An 18831-nucleotide genomic window follows, 5' to 3' on the forward strand; every position below is an offset into this window, starting at 1 on the left:
ATTATAGATTTTCGTTTTGACAATTACTTCTCACCTGAAAGTGGCCACTTTCAATCCACGTACCAATGACACTTAGCAGACACAAGAGGAATGTGAACACGGGTATAAAAGACTGGTCCTTGCGCTTTGGCGTACAGAAAGGTAAACCAGGTAACGCCTTGCAGGTTGATTCGTCGGGAAGAAGTACGCTGCACCAGCATCTCACGATGAAGGAAGGGTACGTGGTCGGGGAGGAGTCTCCGCGGAACAGTGGCGGGTGTTCCCCGCTGCTGAAGGGCATCATTATCGGTGGTCTCACCGCCAGTGTCGTGGTTGGCTTGGCCTTCTTCCTCGTCACCCTGACCAAGGCGGAGTACAGCACCGAGAAGGACGTGTCCTGTATCCGGGACGAGATGAAGGAGATGTGCTGCCGCATCTCGGCACTGGAGAAAGTCGCCAAGGACTGGGAGTGCGAGTGCGAGGTATTCCACATGTTATACTTCATCTATAGTCTCAAGTAAAGTGCGGCAGGTTTGAAAGGAGAAATGGTAACGTTTTGGACAGATTTTGTTCTTACTATCATTCACGAATGCATTCCTTCTCTCGGCCATTAACTCAATAAGTCACTTAATCAGTCACTAAATCATTAATTCAATCTCTCACTCACTGTTCACTCACTAAGGAAGAGTTAGAGACTAAAGATATCATGAATAAAACAAAAACGAACACGAGCAGTCATCATTAAGTTACTAAACAACAATTGAAGACTGTGCCTTGAGAATATAAAAAAAAAGTTATGAACTGATCGCAGTAACAAATCTACGCCCCCTCTCTCCTCGCAGAAAATGAAGCAAAAGTTAGCTGAGGCCGAGAAGGAGGACTGCGACAAGGCCGATCAGCAGCAGGAGCTGGAGGCCACGGCAGCGGCGGCGTCTGAGGCGGCAGAGACAGTGGCAAGGGCCAAGAGGGCCGCTCTTACTCTTGGTAAACAGCAACGTGCACATTCATCACCTATGCCCGAGCTTCATCAATTGTATTTAAAAGAGACATCGGATCAAAGGACGCTTTGGCACCTCTTTTCGCAACCTACTAACAAAAGTAGCCCAGGTGCTCAACCGATGAGTGTACGATAATCATAACAAACGGAATGACACCAAAAAGGGCAATTAACAAGCTTTCCAATAATATATGATATAATACAATGCAACAGATAAACTGTTTACAGAGATATGATCACGACCGTAATCAAGTTTCGAACGCTTCGTGTTAAATCTATATAGCACTCATTGCAATGATTTATATCAGGTACAAAAAAGTTGATTCTTTGCTTCTTTATTCTAATTTCAGAGAAGCTGTTCGACCTGCCTGACACGTTGGTGGAGGTGAACTAGGTCATCTAAGGTAAGGTAAGAGGGATGTATGCATCTTTTGGGAGCTATGCAGTGAAATGCATATTGTGATACAGGCACAGACACCGGTACAGAGGTTCAGGAACAGATACATATAGCGTTACATAGGTTCAGGTACATAACGTTAGGTACAGCAGCAAGCCTCTATACCGGTACAGAGGTTCAGGAACAAATACATATAGCGTTACAGAGGTTCAGGTACATAACGTTAGGTACAGCAGCAAGCCTCTATACCGGTACAGAGGTTCAGGAACAGATACATATAGCGTTACAGAGGTTCAGGTACATAACGTTAGGTACAGCAGCAAGCCTCTATACCGGTACAGAGGTTCAGGAACAAATACATATAGCGTTACAGAGGTTCAGGTACATAACGTTAGGTTCAGGTACAGCAGTTCAGGTACAATTATCAGTAACGCGAGCTTCGGGTACTGGTTCAGATCTCGGGACAGAGAGTCAGGCATATACAGGTACAGATATGGCCACCGGTACAGAGAGTCAGGTACAGATACGGTACAACAGTTGACATGTAATCTAAGTACAGATAACGTTACATACCGGTACAGAGGCTCAGGTACAGGTACAGACACTGATACGGAGGTGTAGGTAAAGTTACAAGCACAGGCAACTGTAACACGGTAATTGTAGGACTTAAGTCTTGTCTATGTGTTTGCTGTAATGTCGGCATGTTTCTCTCTTCAGGGATCCCTGCGACCTACCCGAATGACTGCGATGTCAAACACACCGGGCAAGGACAAGCGACTGAGAGACCAGTCAAGTAGCGAGCGAGAGAGCGAATAAAATTGTAGGAAGAGATTCCGCTGATTTGTGCTTGTCTTCCATGCGTTTTTCTGTTGATGCGTATCATTCTGTGTATCGTACAAGGCAAATGTCCATGTATTGTTCTATAATTGTTCTATTACCTACATAACGTTACAAGTTTGTCGTGCTCGTTTTAGCATATTTCAAAGCTTAAACTGAAACTTTTGAAAATTATGGGATTTTCCATAGTTGCAAGTATTTTATTTGTTTGTTTGGCTGTTCAGGACGCACAGCCAGGGCTGCCCAACTAGTCTGTGGCTGTTACAAAGGCCTAGCCTTGCTGTTAAACAGATATCAATACATGACAAAGGTATGGGGCCGTGGAACTATTGTTTTATCTGTTTCTCCCATTAATATGACACGGTAATTTCTACCTGGTCCGACTACTGACGGAAAACTGGGTAAATGACAATCAGGCTATTTTTGCAGTCTGTACTATTTCTGCCCTACCATATTTTCTCACAAGTTCTCAAAAAATGTATTCTAAAAAGTTTGGTTCTGAAACTAACCCAGAGTCGTTGTTTCTATCTGTTTTCTCCCTGTGAGACAGCACTAACGAACAATCCCCAATATATATAACGAATGCAGATGTTCATTAGAAAGAACCGATTTGTAGCCACGCCCTATATACCCACATACCCAAAAGTAGAAGAGCCGTTTGGACCCGCATATGCGAACTCCGCGGACTGGGTGACAACCGCGGCCTGAACTTGGTGTTTGTCTCGACGTCTCGTGCTAAAACTGAGGTTAGTTATAACGGTTTTACCCTGTAACTTCTTGCAAACTTTACTTATTGAACTTGCCGGTTAACATTTTTACTTTTCACCGCAACCTTTGTCGCGAATCTGTACCATTCGCACCAGTATTTGGCAACCAAAAATAATATCTGTGTTGTTGCTTTCTGTCGGTTGACACATATTCGCTATCTTTTAATTTGTTAATCACTACATGCAACGTAGAAATAACCGAGAATTTAAAGCTGTCAGAAAGACACACTCGGGTATCTTGTCAAGTTCCCAAGGAGGAAATAGATGGTGAATCGAAATTCAGGGCGTGGTTCAGGTTTGGGCCTCCGCACCGTGTGTTTTTCGTCTTACCTTCCAGTTATTTTGTGCTATATCCGAAATTCGGTATAGCATATATGTGTACATTTTGGACAGCTTTAAAATCGTGGCTAGAAAAGTTTTGAGAGATACCGAATTGTAACAGACTGAGTTTCATAAGGAGAAGAAGAACATAAGAATGCCGGCCTACTTCCAGTGCCAACATTTGGTAAACCGCCCCGCCCTCCTGGGGCGACAAGGTCCCGCACTGTGGCACAGGCTGCAGCAGGGGTGACCTGTGGTGACCTCTTTATAAAGTGACCTTGAACATGTAAGGCATTGGAGAAAATGCTGTGTTTCCGGTAACGGTCTTCAGAGTCGTGTAGGTAGGGAGTTTCTTATTTCGTTTCACTTCTGTATGTATACTTTTTCAATAGATTTCCCCCAGCTGGGTTTTGCACTTATTATCGTTATTACCTTCGCCGAGAAGGTTATGCAGAGGGTAGCGTTTGTGTGTATGTATGTTTGTAGTGGCACAGCATAACTCGAGAACGCCTTGTTGGATTGTCTTGGTATTTGGTATGTTGGTAGGTTTTGATGAGACCTGAAAACGATTAGATTTTGGGCCCCCTAGCGGCTTCTAATGGTACTGCAGTGGAACTTCCTGTTTTGATATCTCGTGTTCTGGACATGCTATGGAACTGATTTTTGAGTGGTAGATAGATCTTTGGACAGAGAGTAAGTGGTATGGGTTTGGGCCCCCTAGCGGTTTTTTGGAACTGCAGGAGCAGGTTTTGCGTCTGACTTGAAAGGGAATAACTGAAGAAGGGCTCGATGGATAGTAATGATTTTTGGTAAGTAGATAGCTTGAGTGATGATGTACATGATTAGATACTTCTTATGTAAATCACTATCTAATTTGCATAATTAATGAGGAAAGTTTGTACATCCACCAAATTCCATGATAGGACTCTGAAACATGTGTCCATATGTAACTGAGGAAGAGAGAAATATTAATTGATATGAACTATGCAAATGAAGACCTCATTTGCATAATTGATGAGAAAATACTATAACAAGATGGCCTATATGGATGGTCATGACTTTTGGTATGTTGATAGCTTGTGTGATGCTTAGTATGATTGGACGGTAATTATGCAAATCATATTCTAATTTGCATAATTAATGAGGCAACTTTAAGAATCTGCTTTGTTCCATGATATGATTTCAAATTGTAACTGAGGAAGAGAGGAATGTTGATAGATAGAAAATATGCAAATGTGAGTCTGATTTGCATACTTAATGAATAACTTCTTTAATTCCACACTAGCAAATGACGGTAATTTCATACATTTAATACTTTCTTTGTGGCATCGGGAAGTTATGTGAATGTGAACATCGTTGAATCAAATTATGCTAATAAAGGCCTCATTTGCATAATTGGTGCTAAATATTAGCATAACCTTCTTTGTTAAGCTCATAATTTGATAAGCTCATACTTTGGACATGTTATATTTGAAGACAATCAACTGGTATGATTTTTAATTGATGAGAAACACTCCTAATACGTCATCATAAAGGTTAAAATCATTTGGCGAAGGTATGAGGTCGTGGAACTCTAGTTATACATGCAGAACTTACAGATTGATTTTGGGACTTACCGATCTCAATTTGAGCGCTCTATGAAAAGTGTAGGCACGCCACTACAAAATTCTGGAAGCAGCAAAACTATCAGCCATATCATGTATTAATCATGACGATGAATACAACAGTAGTAAACGTATGAAAACTAATTCTGCGCACCATTTCAAACCCTGGGTACAATGATAGCCTGTTATACGTAGGGCGTGTCGGAGAATTTTGTGGGGCTCCTTGGGTCGGAGCCAAAAATAAGACAAGGGTCGCTAGGTTTTTGCTAGGGTTAGTCGGGTTACAGGGAACACAACGTTTAATTTCCTACGCGAAGCATGCGCCAAGATCTAGAGGTCAACGTGTTTTAATCTAGGTTAAGGTCTCATTCATGAGTTTTTTCGGCCCATAGGCTTACATGTTATAAAACGTGTTTTACATGGGCGCGTTCGTAATGAAGCTATAAGAAATGCACCAATGTCATTCATTCTCTGTTGAGCTCATGTACCCTAGATCATGTGAAAAAATTGCCAACTACCAGTTGGCATACAATACCTTTTTATGGCAATTACAAACGGCACTTAGCTACACAATAGGCACTTTCCAGCTGAACGCGATCGACAGAATTACCGCCAATGTCCGGCTGTGGACGTCCGACCTCGCGCGCGGCTGCCAAACTTTACCTGTTAATTTCTTCCGTTACAAACAAGCTTTCATCAGTTTGACGCTTGAGATAGGTTGGGCTAGCTAAAAGTGAATTTTCCACCGATATACACACGCGTTCATGCAGCCGTTCATTTTTTGGGGCATGGACTCTTTCAGGATACCCACTCGGAGTAATACAGAAATGAGGCCTTAACGACATTTTCGGGAATATTCATTAGCTAGCGCTAAGCAGGTCTAATACCACAGGACAACAAGCAACAAAAAGTTCATTTTAGGCCACACCGACTTGGGTTATATGGATGACATCACGGAGTCTTTTCCCATGTCTTCCAAGAAAATGGCGAAAGAACAAAAATAAAAGAATGTTTTGTTTGGTATACCATATTTATGTATCGCCCATACTATAGGATGTCATCCATGTAAATAAGGCAGTATGGTCATCCTAAGTTAGGCCAGCATTCCGACATGTGGCCGGGTGAATGATGCCAATATCTCAAGGAACTGCCTCTAGGGTCGACCATACTGGATGAACAAATTTACCATAGGTAATGTTTATAAATACTCCAGAAACAGAAGTTTATCTTGCAGTACGTAGGAATGTTAGAATTGATGATGGTTCCGTTTGTGGGTCGTGTTTATTTTAGTAGCAAAGGAACATGACAGTGGCGTCGCGGTGGCGCAGTGGCAGGGTGTTTGGCCCCAGAACCCAGAGGTACCGGGTTCGAATCCGGGGTTCCTGATGTATCCCGTTGACGTTGTGCCCTTGGGAAAGGCACTTTACATGAATTTCCTCACTTCACTCAGGTGAAAATGAGTACCTAGCTTCTGTCCCTCGAATAGGACGTTAAATGGAGGTCCCGTGTTTGAGGAGAGTCACACATTGAGATCGTAAAAGAACCCACCACACTTATGGAAAAGAGTAGGGGTCCTTTCTGGTGTGAGTGGATCATATAAATCTGTCCGGATATGCAGCTTGTACTCTTCGGTACAAACCTGGTGTGTTACGCCTTGATGCGATTTACCGGGTCTGCGATACAAACAGCTGCAGGACACAAGCAACATGGGAAGACGTCTGATTTGCATAAATGCTTATAAATCGACATTTTTTTCAACATTAACTCAACAATACAGACTGGCAATTTCATTTATGGTAACTATGACCCCGTTCACACTCATTTTTTTCAATCGCGATTGAAGTATAATCGCGATTGTTCGATCCGATCGCGATTGAACGCAAAGAAACTTTTGCGTTCACACTGCTTTTCGAGAAGTGGATTAAAGTACGCCGTGATCCGACCGCGATTGAAGCACAGGTCAAAGGTTCGGCGTCGCTTGCTACAAAATGGCGGGAGTCCCCCAACTCTTGATGATTTTGTATCTCTGGATAATGTTCTGTAGCCGTGGAAGGGAACGCAATCGGCGGGCTATGATCGCGAAAAGGCGTGAACGACGAAGGCTTTTGTATATTGGCCTCGCTGTAGTACGGGTAATGAACGCGACAAGTGCTGTAGACAGGACAATCTGGGAGCTTGAATGAAGCGACGATTGGTGGGAAAACATTGTACTTGGTACATTACTTATGTGATAATTTGCGACCCTAGCCTTGAACCGGCCGAAATCCCCGCGGATCGCGATGTAATGAATCGTAGTTGCGTTCTAGCCTCCGTTGCAGTCCTTTTCCCCGCAGCGTTTTTTTTCCAATTTTTTTTTTTTTTTTGGGGGGGGGGTCCCGTATCCGCCGTGCCCCTGTGTCCGCAGCGTTTTTATTTTTCAATTTTTGTGGGGGGGGGGGCGGGCGCCGCCGCGTATCTGCTTTGGATCCCGTATCCGCCGTGCCCCTGTGTCCGCTGTAGACCCTGTGTCTGCTGCTGGGGAAGCAGACACAGGGGCACGGCGGATACGGGACCCCCCCCCCCCCCCAAAAAAAAGAAAAAAATGGCAAAAAAACGCTGCGGGGAAAAGGACTGCAACGGAGGCTAATGCAGACCCCTGATGTACACGTGCGAAGGTAAAGGACATTTGAAGTCCACTGTATGCTGTATCGCTTAAGAGTCATTGAGAAGGGTCTGTACTAATCGGCTCCATGGAGCCAGCTCCATGGAGCTAGCTCCATGGAGCCGATTAGTACAGCCCTGCGGCAAATTTTTTTCCACCTCCATGGAGCTAGCTCTACGCTATCTGAATGCATTTATATGGTTCACGTCACCTTCAAGAAAAATACATATGCATGGTTCACGTCACCTTGAAAAAAAATCTAACTAAAAAAAATCAAGCTTCATAGAGCTGGCTCTAGCACAATGGATGCAGACACATGGTTCACGTCACCCTAAAGAGCTAGCTCCATGGAGCTATTAGTCCAATCCACGGCAGCTTTTTCCAGCTTCGTAGAGCTGGCTCTTTTTCCAGCTTCGTAGAGTTGGCTCTACGCACTTTGAATGCATACTTATGGTTCGCGTCACCATAATTTTTTTTTTAATACTCCACCATGGATATACGTTCTGGTTAGCGATAAACAAGCTTCATAGAGCTGGCTCCACGCACAATGAGTGCAGAAAGTTTGTATCCCTTTTAGCTCTATAGAGCTAGCTCCATGGAGCTATTGATACAAGCCTTCGGCAATTTTTCCAGCTCCGTAGAGCTAGCTCTACGCACAATGAATGCAGACTCATGGTCAACGTCACCCTCAAGAAAAAACAAATACTCCGCATGTACATGTATATACGTTCTGGTTAACAATAACGGGCTTCATCATGCTCGCTCCACGCACAATGAATGCAGACGCATGGTTTGCGTCACCCTCAAGAAAATGTGTATACCTTTTGTTTTACGTCAGCTTGAAAATAATAGAAATTACTCCCCCATGGAGGGGCTTTACAGAACGATAAACAGGACTTGGCGGCTCCACGCACAATGAATGCAATACATGGTTCACGTCACCTTGACAAAAATAGAAATTTACTCCTCCATGGAGGTCCTTTCAGAACGATAAATATCTTGGCGGCTCCACGCACAATGAATGCAATACATGGTTAATGTCACCTTGAAAAAAAATCAGTCCTCCATGGAGGGCTTTACCGAAAGATAAACACAACTTGGCGGCCCCACGCACAATGAATGCAATACATGGTTCACTTCTCCTTAATCCATAATCCATAGCCTATGAAGGAACTCCCTAGAGCTCCTCTACGAACCTTCCATGGAGGTCAGTGCTCGTAGAGTCCTGCTGCAGTCCCGTTAGAGACTACCGAACACTAAAAAGTGGCACCGTGGCTGGTGTCACCATTTTCATGCGATGCTCATGGTGTTTGTAAGACCTGGCGACCATAACAAATACATGTAGGAAAATGTATTCATTTGTTTGTACACTAAACATTTATTTGCACACTAAACATTTATTTATACACTAAACATTTATTTCTTTGGTTGCGCCTTGATAGAAGCATTCGTGTCACCGCACGTTTGGTCGATGGGAGACTAAAGTTCCTGACATCAAAGGGACAAGAGGATAGACATGCTTGTCGTAAACGTGCAAGGGAAATGGTGTGTTGTGTTGCATTGTATTCAGGGCTGTTACTTCCTCAGTTTATGGTGTTTGTGAAATATGTCACCCTCCCGTGTGACGCTGACTGTGCGACCCGCCGGGCCGGAAATAGACACAGGACACAGGAGACAACGTATTTGATGCAGCAAAAGCCCGTCTAATTTTCCGTCTTGCATAAATGAAATATGCTTGGAACACATGTCCGTTGCGCGATCAAGCTCCCATAGAACAAAGTAGATGGAAAGAAAGCACAAACTCGCAGTACAAATCTTGCCGATTACATGTTGATTTAGACGGACATTTGCCGCCCGATCGCGAACCACGCGGGAAAGGCTAAAAACTTTTACTGGGGGGTTAGTCCATTCTATGAAAGGGGAGAGCCCATTGACAAACACACTTGCACACAAACACAAACATGTTTTCTTCAACTTTTAATTCTACAGATGTTTTGAAGAATTTCTGAACATATCTCGTTGATTATTACTACCCCCAGCGGCACAGTCATCACAAAAAGTTCGGTTCTCAGGAAAAGGACATGTATACGTCTACTTGGAGATTTAACAAGGCTACACAGATTTGGGACGTTCGGCACGAGCCGAAAATCTTCCGACCAATGACAATGCCCGGCGCCATCGCTGTGATTGACAGACGTGACGCCACTTTGTCGCGTCGACTATCCGGATAACACAGGCAGATTGATTTCTGGCATGTGACACGGGTCGGACATAGTAGGTCAGACACTGAGTTTCCATTACCGTTTCAGAATAATGCAGCTTCTTGGTGCAAGGTCTAGGGACATCATTGCATGAAAGTTTGGTCACAGTGTAACGAAATTAAAATTAGCATTGTTGTCAATGCTGTACGTGTGAGTTGACTAACAAACATTAGGGATATATGTAGTTTGTTATAGTTAATTTTTTAACTGACTGTGAAAGCAACAACTTCAGTGTCTTTTGTAATTGATTAAAATTGAACCCTGTGGTTTACCAAGGATGGGTTTACACATTAGAGCCAGCATTATGGCCCGGGGGCGGAACGCGGCCGACGTCAGAAAGAAACTTTCACACCAGGCAAACTGGTGGTCCGCTGTGAGACACGCCCACGGTACTCTCTGCGAGTGAAAAATGTGTCGCCTGGCTGTTGCTATGGTAATGGCCCCCGAAAGTCTCTACGGGATGTAATAATGTAAACAAAATGCTGCCCGTAGTATGTTGACAATACGGGACCGCCGCGCGAGTTCATCGTTCTTATTTGGAGGCGCGAAAGGCGGTTAGATCAAAGGCACTTGTCGGCTCCTTGAACACACACAAGCACACAACGAACGAGAGCAAGACGGTTTTATAAATAACGCCTCCTTGACGAAAGTATTATGCGCCTTTATTTTTGAACGATTAAATTGGAGACAAAAATCTTTGATGCTCACATAATTGTTAAAGGCACCCAGAGCAGTTTATGCTACTTGAAAACTGGACATATTCTAGTTGCTGTGATCTTTATGAAATAGACGATCAATGCCACTGTTTACCACATTTGCGTTCGGATTTCTAATCAAATTTTTTTCTTATATTATTAGCGGTCACGTTAACCATGATTTTGCCTTGAAAGTGCGTGGAGCCATAGGGAAACACGTTAGAGCAGCTTGCGCGCAGTCTGGCCGTAGAGCGGCATTCCAAATAGAGAATTTTACATTTTTTTTAGCGGTGACGTTAACCATGCTTTTGCCTTGAAAGTGCGTGGAGGCATAGGGAAACACGTTAGAGCAGCTTGCGCGCAGTCTGGCCGTAGAGCGGCATTCCAAATAGAGAATTTTACATTTTTTTAGCGGTGACGTTAACCATGCTTTTGCCTTGAAAGTGCGTGGAGGCATAGGGAAACACGTTAGAGCAGCTTGCGCACAGTCTGGCCGTAGAGCGGCATTCCAAATAGAGATTTTTTTAATTTTTCTAAGTGGTGACGTTAACCATGCTTTTGCCTTGAAAGTGCGTGGAGGCATAGGGAAACACGTTAGAGCAGCTTGCGCGCAGTCTGGCCGTAGAGCGGCATTCCAAATAGAATTTTTTTAATTTTTCTAAGTGGTGACGTTAACCATGCTTTTGCCTTGAAAGTGCGTGGAGGCGTAGGGAAACACGTTAGAGCAGCTTGCGCGCAGTCTGGCCGTAGAGCGGCATTCCAAATAGAGATTTTTTTAATTTTTCTAAGTGGTGACGTTAACCATGCTTTTGCCTTGAAAGTGCGTGGAGGCATAGGGAAACACGTTAGAGCAGCTTGCGCACAGTCTGGCCGTAGAGCGGCATTCCAAATAGAGATTTTTTTAATTTTTCTAAGTGGTGACGTTAACCATGCTTTTGCCTTGAAAGTGCGTGGAGGCATAGGGAAACACGTTAGAGCAGCTTGCGCGCAGTCTGGCCGTAGAGCGGCATTCCAAATAGAATTTTTTTAATTTTTCTAAGCGGTGACGTTAACCATGCTTTTGCCTTGAAAGTGCGTGGAGGCATAGGGAAACACGTTAGAGCAGCTTGCGCGCAGTCTGGCCGTAGAGCGGCATTCCAAATAGAGAATTTTACATTTTTTTTAGCGGTGACGTTAACCATGCTTTTGCCTTGAAAGTGCGTGGAGCCATAGGGAAACACGTTAGAGCAGCTTGCGCGCAGTCTGGCCGTAGAGCGGCATTCCAAATAGAGATTTTTTAAAAAATTTTCTAGGCTGTGACGTTAACCATGCTTATGCATTGAAAGTGCGTAGAGCCAGCCAGCTCCATGGAGGTAGAAAAACATCTGCCGCAGGGCTGCACTAATCGGCTCCATGGAGCTGGCTCCATGGAGCTAGCTCCATGGAGCTTAGCCTCCGTTGCAGTCCTTTTCCCCGCAGCGTTTTTTTTCCATTTTTTTTTGGGGGGGGGGGGGGGGGGGGGGTCCCGTATCCGCCGTGCCCCTGTGTCCGCTGCAGCAGACACAGGGTCTACAGCGGACACAGGGGCACGGCGGATACGGGATCCAAAGCAGATACGCGGCGCCCCACCCCCCCCCCCCCACAAAAATTGAAAAATAAAAACGCTGCGGGGAAAAGGACTGCAACGGAGGCTACATGGAGCTATTAGTGCAGGTACTATTGGAGTCATTGCATGAGAAAACCAGGCAGAGGTGGGAAGATGGGGGTCGGCCAAATCGGCTCATACTTTGTATATGTGATAGGTGTGTGGAACTATGAACAGCCATATAATTAAAACCCTCCAGCTATTTTTCGTTATGGCGTTCTGGGACCCCCCTCCGAGACCCTCAAAAATCCAACAATTTATGGCTGAAAATTACTGAAATTGCAATGGCTACCCTGACAATTCTGATTAAGATACGATTATAAATTTTATATTTCCATATAGCATGGATTCCCTAGTTTTACCTACCAAAAGTTGAAGGTGAAGCATTGAAATTAAGAGGGTGTACTAGGGGGTTACCAGAACCAATGAAAGCAGAATTTTCATATCTTTGAATTTTAGTCATTTTTAAGGGGCATTATATGCCCTGGGCAGTGGCTTTGGAGAATGGTTTTACTGTTGCTGGAGAGAGGAACAACTACTGATTCAAAAACAAGCGTCGTTTAATTGGGCCACTCATAACGCGAGCCGTGAATGGGGGCTCTTTATGGGGAGTTTTCGGGTTTGGGGCTATAGTAAATCAGGTTGTGACGTCTCACTATGGAGTAAGTTATGGCAATTTTTTCTGTCGCTGGGTGAAAACCATGCATAATTGTCATAAAATGCTAGCACAAATCAGAAATGTTGATTTGGGCTCTACATGGGGGATATAAGGTTACTTAAAAGTAAATTAAGGTTGTTTTGCACATTTTACAGTTGCTTTTTAAGACGTTAATCAGTAAACTACTTACTAAAAAAGTATGTGCAATTATGAAGTGGTCAATAGTGAAAAGGCTATGTATGGGGGTTATCAGGACCCCATATATGTGATATCACTGGTACACGCAGCTGTATGGAAAATCAAGAAGCAAGACAGTCACTATAACAAATGTCAGGGAACAGTTTTAAACTAAATATACATATATATACTCATCAATTTGGGTCAGTACATGAATCATAATGAAATCAACAGATTGTACATTGCAATTACACTTGTTCCATGTCAAAGAAAATTCAATATTTGGCATCAAGCATTCTCGAAGAACTCAGCCAATGACTGTAACTAGTAATTTTAATCTCTTTTACCCATTAAAAAATCTAAAATGATTCAATCCACACAATTCATGCAATACAAGGCACCTGGCTGTTGGCTTGCGGGACAGCCTGGTACTTAGGAGCTAAGTGGTTAAATACTATGCTACAACTGCAATAGTTTTGAATATTGTTTAACCAATGCAGTATCAAAACTAACAGCATTTAATTTAAAAAACACCAAAACATACATTTGCTGTAGGCGGTTAGAGGTTGTCATAATGTTATGGGAATGTGAAATCTCAAAGATTGAAAAAATTTAAGGGCATCACTGAAATTCTTTGTATGTATTATTACCGTAATACAGATAATAGTGCATTGCTAAAAGTCAATGCTTCATAAGATAGAAAAGTCCATAGAAACAGCCCAACATGTGCAGGTGCGCAGATGTAGGAGGCTTTCCCGTATACTGGTCATGTTAATGGCAAGTGGCAAGTACGGGGAAATTGCGATGCGTCACTCCAATCAGCTTAAAGGCATTCAGCCCTACACATTTGGCGTGTTTGCAGATGTTCGTTTCTCACAATGATAGATGATGGCAGTAGTTGATATTTTTATATTATCGATATCCCATTCATTTCATCCTCTGTGAGGTGACACAAGTTTCTTTACAAGTCTCTGTGAAGCATGACAGAATAAAGATCATCATCCTGTAAACCAACATCCTTCTTAATCACCTTCTCAGACTGAGTGAAGAACAAGTTGATGTGCATGATCTTGGACTCCAATTTTTGCATGATATTCATCTGTTCAACGCGTATGTCTGTTTCAATGGTCCTATGGCATGATTTTAAGAATTGCATGCATTTTATAGATACATGTAGCATCAAAAGTTTAATATGGTATGTGTAACCCTGGGAATGAAAATTACATTACATGCTACAGTAATGGGCTACGTTTTTTAAAACACTTTGAAAGTTTTATTTTCTGTAAACTGCAGTTTGTTGAATTCAGCATGATACCTGTTCTGATCCTGCTTGACCGTCAGAATTATATGTATTTTGCTAAAATCTAAAATTGTTCTTGATATTTGTTATAGTCTAATTTCTTTATTGTCCATATAAAGTATATATAGCTCTGCACCCATATGCACGGGTGTGTACCATTGATAATGTGGAGTTCTGATAACCCCCATACATAGCCTTTTTTCATTAAATATCATTTAAGGAATGAATATGCATATGATTATTTAGTGTGGAACTAACTAATTCTTAATTCTTAAAAACAAGCAAAATTTACTTTTTAAGTATCCTTATATCCCCCATGTAGAGCCGAAATCAACATTTCTGATTTGTGCTAGCATTTTATGACAATTATGCATGGTTTTCACCCAGCGGCAGAAAAAATTGCCATAACTTACTCCATAGTGAGACGTCACAACCTGATTTACTATAGCCCCAAACCCGAAAACTCCCCATAAAGAGCCCCCATTCACGGCTCGCGTTATGAGTGGCCCAATTAAACGACGCTTGTTTTTGAATCAGTAGTTGTTCCTCTCTCCAGCAACAGTAAAACCATTCTCCAAAGCCACTGCCCAGGGCATATAATGCCCCTTAAAAATGACTAAAATTCAAAGATATGAAAATTCTGCTTTCATTGGTTCTGGTAACCCCCTAGTACACCCTCTTAATTTCAATGCTTCACCTTCAACTTTTGGTAGGTAAAACTAGGGAATCCATGCTATATGGAAATATAAAATTTATAATCGTATCTTAATCAGAATTGTCAGGGTAGCCATTGCAATTTCAGTAATTTTCAGCCATAAATTGTTGGATTTTTGAGGGTCTCGGAGGGGGGTCCCAGAACGCCATAACGAAAAATAGCTGGAGGGTTTTAATTATATGGCTGTTCATAGTTCCACACACCTATCACATATACAAAGTATGAGCCGATTTGGCCGACCCCCATCTTCCCACCTCTGCCTGGTTTTGCCTGGTTTTCTCGTGCAAATACGATTTGAACTGGAAGTCAGATGATGTGATACATAATAAGTAAAAATATGGAAATAATGCAGTATCTCAGCATGGAGCGGTGTAAACGATATACCAGGATGTCTCAAAGACACGGTTCTCACCCGCAGGCAGCACAGATGTAGAACGGATTTGTGTTTGAATAACAGTCGGTCAGTCAGTCGTGCCAAACGTACAAGGAAATGAAAGAATTAGCAATTTTGGACGCCATGTTAATATGCTTACAAAAGTTTCACGGGAAGCATTTTGGTGTGTCTGTCTATCTGTCTGTTTGTTTTGTTTGTTTTGCTTGTTTGTGACGAGGATACATTGGTCGTTCTGTAGCAGCTTGTTCTGGAACTGCAAGGGTGTTTTTTGTCAGAAACTTTGGTGGAGGTTTCCTTATGAAAGTATTAGAGTATTTTCATGATTTTGACAGGTATGTAACTTAGGACAAGCTGCACATGATTAGATACAAACTAATTTACATAATTGATTAGGAAAGTGTATCCAATATAAGAAGCTGAGACAAGCTATATATCTAATCTAGGGCAAGTGGAACGTTATTAGATATCAATTATCCAAATATGGCCATAACTTGCATAATAAAAAATTGCTCCAATTTGTTGGTGGTATATAATGTCAAAAATCCATACTTGTAACATAAGTAAGTTAGTTAAAGGCGGACATCATCATTTACAGATCATGTTAGTATGGAAAACATTTGCAATTAACGAGAAAATCTCCCAAAAGCATCCTGCAAAAGGATAGGAGCTATGATTTTCGGAGGGGGTGGCCTTCTGCACATGGCTTATGTTAATAAGAACCTTATTCATATAGATATAAAGTAAATCATTAATACAATTTTCATTATTTTAAGTGCACATCTCTTCATCTTCTATGATGGTTGGTGTCTTTTATCAACACTCCAGATCTATTTTTCAGGAAACAAGATGGCGTCCAAATACGAAGAAGCCATTCCAATGACGTCCACGGCACCGCAGCCGCACGTAGTCGTCATGGCAACCGATGACAACGAAACGACGCCCGGCTGCTGTTGCTGCGACGATGGTTGCGAAGAGGAGAACGAGGAGCGTGGGAACTGGTCCTGTAACTTTGAGTCCATCCTGGCGAGCATCAGCTATGGCATCGGGCCGGGGTATCTGTGGATGGTGCCGGACAGATACTTCAGACAAGGAGGGGGTAAGTGTAGGCGGATGCTGTTTAAGGAACTGATGTCAAAGATTGACCATGGCAGGTAATCAAATACCTATGTCGACGTTATTTGTGTATGTATGATAAATGATTTCACAAGTTCTAGTAGAATAGATTTAGAAAATTGATTTAGAACAAATCTATTATTTATCATTTTTTACCCTTTCCTGCATTTCATTGCCTTCCGTTTACATATGCCCCGTTGTATGCCATTCTTCGTTTTGATTGCAATCAGGCCACGGCCATTATTTTTCTTATAAGGCTGTTAACATGACATCGTGGTACATGTATATGACCACAGACCAACACTGAAGCCCCCACATGTTCCTTTCACATGCTCCGGCAGCGTAAGTCACAGGAATACTGCAGGGTAAGTCACATTATGTGCCTTCTGCCCATGACCAGGTACTTTCGTGTACGTCTTCATTGCGATGCAGATCTTCATCGGTTTCCCCATGGTTTACCTGGAGATGGCGCTGGGGCAGTACACGTCACAGGGGCCGATCCGCGCATGGAGAGGGGTGCCCATACTACAAGGTAAGTCACATGGACCGATCCGTGCATTGAGAGGGGTGCCCATACTGCAGGGTAAGTCACGGGGACCGACCCAAAGGAGTGGGGTGCCCATACTGCAGGGTAAGTCACAGGGACCGATCCATGCAAGGAGAGGGGTGCCCATACTGCAGGGTAAGTCACAGGGACCGATCCATCCATGGAGAGGGGTGGCCATACTGCAGGGTAAGTCACAGGGGCCGATCCGTGCATGGAGAGGGGTGCCCATGCTGCAGGGTAAGTTACAGGGACCGATCAATGTATGGAAAGGGGTGCCTATACTACAGCGTAAGTCACAGGGACCGATCCATGCATGGAGAGGGGTGACCATACTGCAGGGTAAGTCACGGGGACTGATGCGTGCATGGGGAGGGGTGTGCATACTTCAGAGTAAGTCATAGGGACCGATCCATGCAGGGTAAGTCACAGGGACCGATCCATGCATGGTGAGGGGTGCCCATACTGCAGGGTAAGTCACAGGGACCAATCCATGTATGGAGAGGGGTGCGCATACTTCGGGGTAAGTCACAGGGACCGATCCATGCAGAGTAAGTCACAGGGACCGATTCATGCATGGAGAGGGGTGCCCATATGCATACTGCAGGGTAAGTCACAGGGACCGATCCGTGCATGGAGAGAGGGACTCATACTACAGGGTAAGTCACAGGGACCAATCCGTGCATGCATGGAGAGGGGTGTCCATACTGCAGGGTAAGTCACAGGGGCCGATCCGTGCATATACTACAGGGTAAGTCACTGGGACCGAAAAGAACGCAACCAGGGTTTTCGTACTGTCGTTGTGATTGCCAATGGTTTACATGTTCAAAATTACGTCTGCGCTGCAAAGGGTTGAAGATTTTTGCCTTGGTCACTCAACAATTAAAATGGAGACCTTATGCTAATTGTTGGTAAATTTCATTGTTCGTGTGCAGGGGTCGGAATAGGGATGGTAGTGATGACAGCCATCCTGAGTATCTACTACAGCGGCATGATGGCACAGATCCTGTACTACCTGTTCTATGTCACCGGAGATCTGGACACAGCTACATCATGTGACAACCCGTGGAACACGGAAAACTGCTGTGGGTTGGAACATGTCCTTATAACAGAGTTTTAGATATATCTAGTACACTCAGTAAATGTATATTTCGGATAATATGGCCCCCGGATTACAATGTGCATGGGCAGCATGGCGTATATAAGAACATGAGCATTTTACTAGCACCGCATGCACAATGCTGCATATTTTTACCTTCGCCGAGAAGGTTATGCAGAGGGTGCGTTTGTGGGTGTGTTTGTCTGTAGTGGACCAGCATAACTCAAGAATGCCTTGATAGATTGTTTTGATATTTGGTATGTTGGTAGGTTTTGATGAGACCTGAAAATGATTAGATTTTGGGCCCCCTGATTTTTGAGTGGTACATAGATCTTTGGTCAGAGAGTAAGTGGTACGGGTTTGGGCCCCCTAGCGGCTTTTGGAACTGCAGGAGCAGGTTTTGCGTCTGACTTTGAAAGGTAATAACTGAAGAAGGGCTTGGTGGATGGTCATGATTTTTGGTAAGTAGATAGCTTGAGTGATGATGTACATGATTAGATACTAATTTTCACAATTAATGATGAAAGTTTACACATCCACCAAATTCCATGATAGGACTCTGAAACATGTGACATATGTAACTGAGGAAGAGAGAAACATTAATTGATATGAACTATGCAAATGAAGACCTCATTTGCATAATTAATGAAAAAATACTATAACAAGATGGCCTTGATGGATGGTCATGATTTTTGGTATGTGGATAGC

General features: G+C 43.3%; 2 protein-coding genes across 4 annotated transcripts in view; both read left to right on the forward strand.

Annotated features, from left to right (window-relative positions):
• The first annotated feature begins 50 nt into the window (after positions 1-50).
• Positions 51-2204, forward strand: LOC136447918 (uncharacterized). 2 transcript variants are annotated; one of them, XM_066447057.1, is made up of 4 exons: positions 51-461; positions 822-963; positions 1327-1385; positions 2091-2204. In XM_066447057.1, the coding sequence occupies exons 1-3, from the start codon at positions 66-68 to the stop codon at positions 1368-1370; spliced, it is 582 nt and encodes a 193-aa protein (XP_066303154.1). In that variant the 5' UTR covers positions 51-65; the 3' UTR covers positions 1371-1385; positions 2091-2204. The 2 variants fall into 2 exon arrangements, with proteins under 2 accessions (XP_066303154.1, XP_066303153.1); XM_066447056.1 differs by having other exon boundaries at positions 1327-1380.
• Positions 2205-2833: 629 nt separating this feature from the next.
• The window catches only part of LOC136447433 (sodium- and chloride-dependent glycine transporter 2-like), a 35998-nt gene continuing 20000 nt past the window's right edge, over positions 2834-18831 (forward strand). Inside the window, exons 1-4 of one of the 2 annotated variants that reach the window (XM_066446347.1) lie at positions 2834-2956; positions 16206-16463; positions 16881-17012; positions 17960-18109. In XM_066446347.1, coding sequence (XP_066302444.1) covers positions 16214-16463; positions 16881-17012; positions 17960-18109 — 532 coding nt within the window. In that variant the 5' untranslated portion in view covers positions 2834-2956; positions 16206-16213. Of the gene's footprint in view, positions 2957-16075; positions 16464-16880; positions 17013-17959; positions 18110-18831 lie in introns of those variants that run through there. The other variant, XM_066446348.1, reaches the window with a different exon arrangement.

This window comes from Branchiostoma lanceolatum, chromosome 13 (genome assembly GCF_035083965.1).
Source record: "Branchiostoma lanceolatum isolate klBraLanc5 chromosome 13, klBraLanc5.hap2, whole genome shotgun sequence".
Lineage (NCBI taxonomy): Eukaryota > Metazoa > Chordata > Leptocardii > Amphioxiformes > Branchiostomatidae > Branchiostoma > Branchiostoma lanceolatum.

Coding starts and splice junctions, on each gene's coding strand:
- LOC136447918 (XM_066447057.1), top strand. CDS start 66: ATGACACTTAGCAGACACAAGAGGAATGTGAACACGGGTATAAAAGAC. Junction 462..821: donor ACTGGGAGTGCGAGTGCGAG/GTATTCCACATG, acceptor CTCTCCTCGCAG/AAAATGAAGCAAAAGTTAGC. Junction 964..1,326: donor GAGGGCCGCTCTTACTCTTG/GTAAACAGCAAC, acceptor TTCTAATTTCAG/AGAAGCTGTTCGACCTGCCT.